Genomic DNA, 10,558 nt, shown 5'->3' with positions numbered 1-10,558 from the left:
CGGAGCCCTATAATTATTTAAACCACACTTGTAAGCTATTTCATTCATCAAAATCATTTAACATTCTATATAGAAGTATTTTTGCGTAACAATGAGCATAATTTTAAAGTATAACAGATAGGTATTATACAATTTTCTTAACATCATTTATGGAATCAATATAGATATAATTTAATACGTCTAATTAAGCAATCAGACTCTTAATTATTTTGTTTGTTTATCTTGATCAAAAAGTCGAAAGAATTAAACAAAGGCATCACTACTTTGGATACAACTGGTCAAAATTATGTAAAATTGATTAATAAACTTCACGCCGCAGAATCAGTGTTGCCTGTGAATAATATTAAACAATGTTTACATAATATTTTATTAAAAAAAAAGTAATGGTTTAAATGTTATTGACATTATATCGTATTTTATCATTTTATTGATTCCATAATTTTCTCCATATAAAATCACCAGAGCCGACCCTGACTTAGCCTGCTTACCCTAAATTTATTTCAGAATAAAATTTTAATAAGAAGGTGAAAATTGCAAGTTACGTTTACCATTTGTCGTAAATGTAATAAAGCACGATGACTCGTTGCAAAACATGCGTCGAACAAGATTGGAATCAACTCTTCAATGAAAAAAGAGTTCGTGGACTATTTTTGGCATTGATTCTTATTGCAATTATGTTGTACTACCGAATCTATCGCTGCTATCATCCAAGACGCCGAATATTTTCCATTTTATAAAAGGTAAGTATTTATACATACTTAAAATAACGTATAATTTCATAGATTTCATTCCGGATCTGTAACGGTCTAATTAAAATATGCTTATTTTTCATATGGATATCAATTCAAGTTTAGATTTTTTTAGTTGACTGAGTTAGAGGTCCTTAGTTAATTGGCAACATTAGTCACTACATTTTGCTCGACAGTGTGTTTTACAAAAGCCTCTGAAGCTGGTGCATAAAATTAAAAACAAAAATATTCTTTTTGAAATAAAAAACAACAGACATGTCTTTTTGCTCATAAATTTTAGTTGCTCGTTTTATCATTATTACGTATATACTGCTTATTAAATAATATTATACATGATCATATGATACTTGCTACTTTACATACCTTGGCAATGTTTACGACAGGATTGCGACGATCAACATAAAAAAAATGTAGCTTCGTGCACGAATCATGAATACGGAACATTGATTCCCAGATTATAATTAAATGAATAAAGTCAGCACTTTCTTAAACGGAAAAATATGTTATGATATTATTATGTTATAATATAATTGTTGTTATAATATTTGGACACAAACTCATGTTTTATCGACGCCGAAAAAATACTAGGAGAAGAAGAAATAAGAAAGCGTTTATAAAACAATAATGTTTAATTTTATTCATTTTTCTTAATAAAGTAATATATTTACATATCTATCTTATTATTACTAAAAACAATTTTCACTTATATTTTATGTTACAACTTTTCAATCACTTTTTCGACCATGCAAGTCCCAAAAAGTATTGCAATTCGACGGTACAAACTTGGAGTCTTCAGAAAATTTCACCAAGTTCAACATTCAACTTAAAAATATAACCAATAATTTAATTATTAAATTAATTTATTGCCTATTTAAATTTAGTAATGATAAATTCGTAGCTTTATCACATAGCCATAAATTTTGTGACTGTAATATCATCTTGCGCTTTCTTTTACATTACTCTGGAAATATGCTTCCTTAGCAACTTGTAATAGTTTTTCACTACTTTTGTCTCCAGTTTCTTTGACCATCGAGGTGAAGTGGCTGTTTGGATCGGAGAGAAGGTTATAAGGATGGTCGAATTCAACAATTTCTCCGCTGCTCATGACTAAGACTCTGTCAGAGTCCATGATTGTGTTCAGACGATGAGCGATGGTCAAAACAGTGCATGATGCGAATTGGCGACGAATCGTTTGCTGAATGAAGTTGTCGGTTCTGAAATAGAAGAAAATTTGTTAGATATATATAATATAGTGTTGACATCATACAACAATATTATGCTTAAACGTACTGTGGATCGACATTAGCAGTGGCTTCATCCATGATTAGTATTTTGTTTGATCTTAAAACCGCTCGAGCTAAACACATGAGTTGCCTTTGCCCGACTGAGAAATTGGAACCTCCTTCTGTCACTTTAAAGTCCAAAGAGGGCACAGCAGATTTCATGTCAACCTGTAAATTGTAAAATTCAATGAATAAAATATCTTGATGTAATTTCTTTTTTTCTTTATTTTTTTTAACATACCTGCTCTAAAGCTCGCCAAAGTTCGTCATCACTATAAATATCGAAAGGATCGAGATTATATCTTATAGTAGCGGAGAAGAGCACCGGTTCTTGAGGAATGATCGAGATTTTTGATCTCAAACCCTTAAAAAAACAGATAAAACGATAAATAGGCTTGTTTCATAAGTAAACATTTAAATATTAGGGACTATATATGTCTAGTGACTACCAACCTGCTTAGAAACTTGAGATGTATCTATCCCGTCAATTACAATTTTACCTTCAATGAAGGCAAAACGGAATAAAGCTGAGATTAGTGAAGATTTACCGGCGCCAGTGCGACCAACAATACCAACCTGTGAATATAGATTTGTATCTATATTACTAAAGAGCAAGTATCACGTTTTATTTATTTAAAATACTTCATTGCACAACACATTACATAACAGTTATTGGGAACATGAAAGAAACAAAAAAAAATATAACAAATAGTGCGCATAGGCGGTCTTATCGCTTATAGCGATCTCTCACAGACAACCTTTGGTGATAGAAGCTTAAGACGAGAACAGGTAAATGCAGATAGAAAGAGGAGATTATAACTATAATTTATTGTTTACCTTCCATCCACTTTCAATAGACAGGTTCAAGTTCTTCAAAATGGGAGATTCATCAGGCGCATACTTCAAATTGACATTTTGGAACGTGATCTGTCCTTGAGAGGGCCACGTAGGGGGCAGTGGTATTTCTTTAAAAAAATAAGAGCATACGGTTAGAATACAAAATAATTCTTCACTAAATACGGAAGTAAAGATTTATTAGGATTGCTATTAAATGACATTTAATTGAAGATGAAAGACCAATAAAAATAACAGCCTGTAAATTTCCAACTGCTGGGCATAGGAAGAGAAAGTTAGGAGCATATTTCAAAACGCTGCTACAATGCAGGTTGGTGGATTAACATGTGACAGAATTTCATTGAAATTCGAAACATGTAGGTTTTCTCACGATGTTTTTCTTGACCGACAGGCTCGAGATGAAATTATAAACACAATTAAGCACATGATAATTGAGTGGTGCTTGCCTGGGTGTGAACTTGCATTGGTTGAAATGTACGCGTTCTAACCACTGGACCAGCTCTGCTTTTTAAAAGACTAAGGTGTATGAATATACTAACGTCCATCAAAGAGGTTTTCTTCAGTTTCGATGCGGGTGTACTCTAGAACACGCTCAACGCTAGTAAGTTGCGCCAAGAACTCCACCAATACACGAGCTCCATATTGCAGCATCGCAGCCAATATGTTAGTTTGAGTGACAGCTAATCCTACACTACCAACAGCGATTATGCTACCTGGAAATTAACAATATGGCATTAAAATATTGTAATCGTAGTTGTCGAAATATACAGTACATTGAGAGAAGAATGCTAATGATATTTCTTAAACTTACCGAAGTCAATATATAGGAAAACGAAGATAATGATTGCAAGATAAACTTGGGTCAATACGTCTAAGTAAAATCCGAAGGTTGATCCACCCCCAAGGAAACAATTCCAAGCTGAAGAGTGTAGGTCCTAAAATATAATTAAATTATAGAAGATTGCATCACTTTTTGTTTAGCAGATGTTTTGGTAGTAGATAATCATACCTGATGTACATCAAATTCGTCAACAAGTCTTTTTTCTGCTCCGGCTGACCGTATTGTCGCAATTCCATTGAGAGAAGAAGTTACCATACCGAAAACTGGACTTTTTGCTGAAATACATTTTTTGTTTTAATTTATCTTCATACATATAATAAAATCGGACAGTCTGTTTGTAATGTTAAAGTAGCCCATTTTACTCAATGCATATGTATGTATACAGGGTACATGTACCAAAATAACATATTTTACAATTTTTGCCCGTCTGTCTGTTTGTTCCGGCTAATCTCTGGAACGGTTGGACAGATTTTGACGGGACTTTTAGTGCCAGATAACTGATATAATAAGGAGTAACTTAGGATATAATATTTTATTTTTTTGTTAAATTTAAACGCGTACAAGGTCGCGGGCACAACTAGTCTTGTATAATATTATATTTTAATAGAGATATTTTAATCCGTCAAAAATTTGTACTGATTTTATCACTTACTTGTTCCTTCAAGCCTTTTGACACCTTGAGCTGTTTTCAGATATAGCATGACGAGAAAAACGAAAATAATCATGAGCACAGCTGAAGGGATTAGTGTCCAATACAATGCGACTGCGTTGAGAACTATAATAAATATCAAGGTACTGTAGATTTGTAAAACATCTAATAGCGACCTCGGCAAAATTTCGTCCACGGCACCCATGTCCTTTGTGAATCGGTTGAGAATTCGACCTAAAAATACGACAAAATAAAATTAGCTTGTACCAACTTTGAGAGACGTAAAATTATTTGGAAGATATCACTGGATGTACAGTCGGGGTAAGAAAAGGTTCGCGATATGCTTTACCGATTGAGAATGACATATTGCGTCGTAATAATTTGATGTTTAGATTCATAAGGTACTAAGAATTTAAGACTTGATAAAGGAATGAATTTGAAAACTGACGAAGGTTTTCTTACTCTGACTGTACATAGGTAGATGAACGCTATTCAATGTTTATAATACAAATATATTTCTTATACCTGAAGAACTGGTGTCGAAGAATCTCATGATGCCCTTGATCATGGTGGAGAACATGCTGTCGTGGAGGTTTTGAGAGGCACTGACGCAGAGCTTTGCGAAGGGGATGACACGGACGTGAGTGAGCAGGATGCAGACAATCACGATGGAGCCGTGTATCAGGAGATATTGGCCGGTAGTAAAAAGACCAATTTGAACATCTAGGCCGGGGTCTGTTGGAAGAAGAGAATTTTATGAAAAACTGTCACTTTAATGATGTCATTTTTGTCGGAAAATATTCGGCTAAATTCGGCAAACGGGCCGATACTTTTATTGTAAGTAACAAGTGCTACATAGACATATAATGTCTAGATTGTTATTACATTATATATGCTAATATTATAATTATTATTAATCAGTAATCATATTATGAAAAGCTGCACTGACCCATATCACCGCCAGTCTCTGCCTCATATAACACCATCTGGTTTGTCCTTTAACAAAATTTAAATACAATTAACAAATAAAATAAAAAAATACATTTATACGACAGAATTATTCAACGATGTATTAACGTATAAAAATAAAGAAAATGAAAGCTGTGAGCCAATCGTGAGGGTTAAGCCCAAACTTAGAAGTCGCCCTCGCATTGTTTGTTTAGTGTCTCAACTCCAAAGGTCAAGTGACGTCGTGTAGTCGTGTAGTCCCGCGCGGCGAACCTCGTCGCTGTTATGTCATACTCGGATTGTAAGAACTAACAATAGATGGAAAATTAAACTTGAATGACGCCAAAATGTTTTCGTCTTAGCAGGCGTCTTATATTCGAGATTATATCATGATTAAAATTTTAACGTACTTTTTTTGACATATCTTCAACTAGTAAATATATTCATAGAATTTTAAACATATGTGCCTTATCTTCGCTGAATGTAATTGTATGTAAGTAGGTAGGTATATTTTTTCATGAATATTATATAAGATAGCATATTAATCATTTATTGATTTTGAAATTGGAACAAAGTATAAATATTATCTCGTGTATTAGTATTAGTATTTTTAATAAATACTTTTTTCATATAACTAATCTTTAGACTTTAATTATTTACAATAAGTTTAATTTTATGTATCGAATCTTGGTTACAGTATGTACATACAATACGTATAGTTGTGTTTTGTTAGCCGGTAATATTGTAATTAGGTCTAGAAACTTGCACACATGCATGTCGATGGCTAGCGCATACTTACCAATAGCTGATCCAGTAGTCAGAGCCTGCTCCACTACCCGCTGTTATCATTATCATAATGACGTTGAACAGTATGAATAAGGCGCCTCCGCCTGATCTGAAGTAAGCATACATGACTTCCCAACGCAAGTTTCCTGATTGTCTTTCTTCTGCTGCCATTTTCTGTTCCTTGAATACTTCACCTTTAAGAAAAACAAGTAATTAAAGAATAGTTTTAACAGAAGCTGAAATTTCATTGGAGATATGTTTGTTTAAGAAAAAAGTATTACCTTGGTCAATGCTTTCAGTCGTCGATATGGCTCGAAGTAGGGCTGGTTTATCTTCTAGTTTCTAGAAAAGAAAATATTTTTCGCATATAATATCCGTGCGGCATCATAAATGATAAATATGATGTAATTATTACATAATGCTGCTGTTGGACAGCCGAATGGTTAGACCGCGTGCATTTTACCGAACGATGAGTACGGGTTCAAAACCAGGCAAGTATTATAGAATTTTTTGTACTTAATTTGTATTTATCATACGGTCGGCGTTTGAGAAAAGTATGTTGAGGAAGTCTGCTATCTAATTCCAATAAAATTTTGCGATATGTGTGTCTACCAATCCAAAGGAAGACAGTAGCCCAAAATTGTCTCGTCAAAGGGAAATGGGAGCTAGTCAGCTAAGTGGAACCTTTAGAGGCTTTACTTATACAAATTTACTTACACCGGAATGAACGCTGTCAGTATCTTTGTCCTTGCCGTCTTGTAGTGAAGACAGCATCTGGGCGAACTGTTTACCGGACGACGCCAGTTCTTCGAAAGTGCCCATGTTTTCAATTCCACCCTAAATAATAATTTTGTTTATTAAAGTTAACGTTTTTATCAACAAAAAGTGAATTGAAGAATTTAAATGGTTTAAGCAAATATAATCAAAATCAAAATAAACTTTATTCAAGTAGGCTTTTATAAGCACTTTTGAATCGTCATTTTACAATTAAGTGAAGCTACCACCGGTTCGGAAAGTAGATTCTACCGAGAAGAACCGGCAAGAAACTCAGTAGTTACTCTTTTAATATAGTACTAGCATAAGCATAGTAGTATAGTAATAAGAAGTATATAATATACTACTGTAGTTTTATTCCCTTTCCCTTTAGTATTTTAAAATTTATAGTCATAATCTACAGTTTAAACATAACACATGGGGTGTTATTGCAAGAAAAACTTATTGAAATTATCAAAGTCTTATAAAACATTTCAAAGTACTATAATTAAGGATATTGTGAGATGAAACCAATACTTTTGGATCAACAATAGTAAGCATAGGAATATATATACCTCGTTCAGAACTATGATGTAATCTGCTGCTTTAAGGAAATGCAGTTGATGTGTCACCAATATTCGGGTGCGTCCACGCAGGTATTCGCTGATGCAACCTTCAAATAGTGATCGGCCAACGTTCGCGTCCACGGCTGAGAGTGGATCATCCAAGAGGTAGATATCGGCCTAAAAGATTAAGTTACATTATAAACTTTTTATAATTATACCATTTAATATCCCTCTAAATTGGTCTTGAATTTTGGTGTGTTCATCATTCATATCATGCTCGGAGGTGAAGGAAAACATCGTGAGGAAATCTGCATGTGACTAATTTCAACGAAATTCTGCCAAATGTGTGGTAAAAATGGCTTTGGATCAACATGGTGGAATATGCTCCAAACCTTCTCCTCATAGGGAGAGGAGGCTTTAGCACGGCAGTGGAAAATTTAGAGGATGTTAATGTAATATAAAAATGTAAGTTGGTCTTTATGAATATCATAAATTATAATGAAAATACGTAAGTTAAACTATTCGTACTAGCTCAGCATATGACCTGGCATCGTTCCCGTAGCATTACGTAAATCTAAAAACGATTCCGATAATCGATTTTGTTTTTACAACGGACTCGATGTTATTATTTTTTTAGCCTTATAGTCCCCATGTTTACGGAACTAGTTCATTGCAAATATCCTGCAAGAGAATCCAATTTTCTTCGGATGTAATAAATTCATATTTTCGCATTCGACGAGATTACTTTTCCCCCAGGAAGGATGCAATGACTTGAAGCTGGAAATTTCGGGCTTCAGTTTATCTTTATCGATCAATTTTTACACAATGTTTGATATTGGCCTATTGTATAAATAAAACAAATAAAATCTTTATCATGACATAAGTTGGTGCGTAACATTGTTTATTTTTATTCTGTTCTGTCATAACCTTTGATATGGGAATAATGTGTCAAAGTTGACTGATTAAAAAAAAATATAGTAAGACAATATTTGTTTAATTAGTAGAACTCTATTTTGCTGATATCAAATTAATTATAAATTTATAGTCACCATTCCAAGCGGTCATGTTTTGTACAGTAATAATCTATACATATAATAAAATTTGAATGTTAGTTTGTCATAACCGAATTTTACTAAATGCATATGTATATCTATCAAATGAAAGATACCAAAATAACATTTTTTTAAATTTTTGTCAGTCTGTCTGTCTGTTCTGCCTAATCTCTGGAATGGCTGGACCGATTTTGATCGGACTTTCAATGGCAGATGCTATAATAAGAACTTAGGCTACAATAAGACCTTTTTCTTAAATTAGAACGCGCTCAAAGTCGCGGACATAGATAGTTATGTAAATAAAGTTCATCTGTGAAACAAATATACGTAATACAAAAAGTAGACGTTCTCTAGTAACATGGCCGCCTTTTGTGTCACTCCTTACTTTGACTTATTTGTTTTCATCGTAACAAAAACTAACGAAGACAAGACGAGCTGATTTTTCAGCGCATGAATATACGAAGTGAAATCAAAAATAACCAATGTGGCTTTCCAATAATGCTGCGATACATCCATCTTAAAGTCGTATACAGATTAGTTCGTTTGACGAAATATTGTAAGAATGTTATCATTCCTGATAAGTTCGAGTATTTTGGAATAACCACAAAGGGCACGGTGTAGATGAGGACGACGACGATATACTAATAATATATTGAATAAAGGCTTATTTTCGTTTTGTAAAACAAAGCGAATTATTGATTCGATTTATCAATCGTGCATGACATTTTTCTTTCTTTTCCGTTTGTCAAGACTGAACTGATTTGTTTGACTGAATAAGACATATAATAAAAAGGACTAAGGTTTCTTAATATAAACATTCACTATAGCTTTAAATGAATGTTTTTGTTCGTGTTATGCAAAAGATACGTAATCTGTAACGGTCGAATCCAATAGAGGCAAAATTGGAAGCATTGAACATATTGCTCTGGTTCGAGCTTAAATAAAAAATCAATTACTTCTCTGTAGACGGCTCGCGCCAAATTGATTCTAGCTCGCTGCCCTCCCGACAGAGACACTCCCCTCTCCCCTACCAGCGTCATGTCCCCGTACGGGAACTGCTTGAAGTCCTTCTCCAAAGTGCATACCTTGCATACCTGGAATACATTAACGTTATAGATCGATATTTGCAAAGTTCAATTGCAATTTCAGTTACAAAAGTATATACGTTCCAGTAGTTATAAGTTTCATAATAATAATAACTTAAATTATTTGCAACGAATTTTTCGTCTTCATTAACTTTAAGAACAATTTCTCTTATGACATTTCAAGTATTTGTAAATTTGTAATTATTTTTTAAAGTGAAAGGACTTCATTATATGTACTTTTTATGTAAAAAAGTTAAATAATGTTTCAAGTAAATTGTACTATAAATATTCTGAATCATTAAAAATGCCTCTATTCCGTCGCTGAGTGGTCCTCAGTCCTGCTCTTCACCAAATGGTATACGAAATCAGGGCCCAGATGTAATATATAACAACGAATAACACATTTAAACTTAGATGTTGTTCTTAAGGTCTTGTAACACGATTGTAATATAATAAGATTAAGAAACCACTTTTGTAAACAAATGTAATGAATACATACCCTCCTGTATTTGGCAGCGTCATATGGCAGACCGAACAATATGTTCTCTCTTACAGTGTTCGGGAAAAGCCAAGGTTCTTGGGACGCGTATGAAATATCTCCGCACACAGACAGAGTACCACTCGCCGCTGGTAATTCCTTAAGCAGCAGTTGCAGAATTGAAGACTGAAAATCACATTTTTATTAATGTTTGCAATTTTTATACATATATAAAACATATCGAAATAATTTGAGTAATATTTCTAATTTCATTTTTATTGTAAATGTAATTGTTGTTATTCAATAACACAAATGGTTTAGAATCCAATAAAATTTTGCATACAATTCGAGTATCTTCTGGCGATAACTGCTATATAATGTAATATTCACAGTCATAAAATATAACGATTCAATTCGATTGTATTTTACGTGTTGCAGTTCAAATGTTACTTTTTTATATATTACTGAACGATGGACAGGTGACGAATAAGTATTAATATTTATATAAACTCC

The 10,558-nt window shown here is 33.3% G+C and overlaps 1 protein-coding gene across 1 annotated transcript in view; it reads right to left on the bottom strand.

The window, feature by feature from the left end:
* Positions 1-1,359: 1,359 nt before the first annotated feature.
* LOC124542182 (ATP-binding cassette sub-family C member 4-like) overlaps positions 1,360-10,558 on the bottom strand; it is a 35,347-nt gene continuing 26,148 nt past the window's right edge. The window contains exons 10-26 of the mRNA XM_047120127.1: positions 10,067-10,231; positions 9,439-9,576; positions 7,440-7,607; positions 6,829-6,948; positions 6,393-6,453; positions 6,125-6,305; positions 5,327-5,373; positions 4,903-5,112; positions 4,381-4,611; positions 3,897-4,003; positions 3,699-3,822; positions 3,427-3,600; positions 2,870-2,997; positions 2,486-2,608; positions 2,274-2,396; positions 2,040-2,200; positions 1,360-1,963 (exon numbers count right to left, since the gene is read on the bottom strand). Of these exons, the coding sequence (XP_046976083.1) occupies positions 1,684-1,963; positions 2,040-2,200; positions 2,274-2,396; positions 2,486-2,608; positions 2,870-2,997; positions 3,427-3,600; positions 3,699-3,822; positions 3,897-4,003; positions 4,381-4,611; positions 4,903-5,112; positions 5,327-5,373; positions 6,125-6,305; positions 6,393-6,453; positions 6,829-6,948; positions 7,440-7,607; positions 9,439-9,576; positions 10,067-10,231 (2,541 nt within the window). The 3' untranslated portion in view covers positions 1,360-1,683. The remainder of the gene's footprint in view (positions 1,964-2,039; positions 2,201-2,273; positions 2,397-2,485; positions 2,609-2,869; positions 2,998-3,426; positions 3,601-3,698; positions 3,823-3,896; positions 4,004-4,380; positions 4,612-4,902; positions 5,113-5,326; positions 5,374-6,124; positions 6,306-6,392; positions 6,454-6,828; positions 6,949-7,439; positions 7,608-9,438; positions 9,577-10,066; positions 10,232-10,558) is intronic.

The sequence above is a fragment of the Vanessa cardui genome, chromosome 2 (genome assembly GCF_905220365.1).
Source record: "Vanessa cardui chromosome 2, ilVanCard2.1, whole genome shotgun sequence".
Lineage (NCBI taxonomy): Eukaryota > Metazoa > Arthropoda > Insecta > Lepidoptera > Nymphalidae > Vanessa > Vanessa cardui.
Note: the sequence above shows the minus strand (reverse complement) of the source record. Positions and strands in the feature narration are given on the sequence as shown.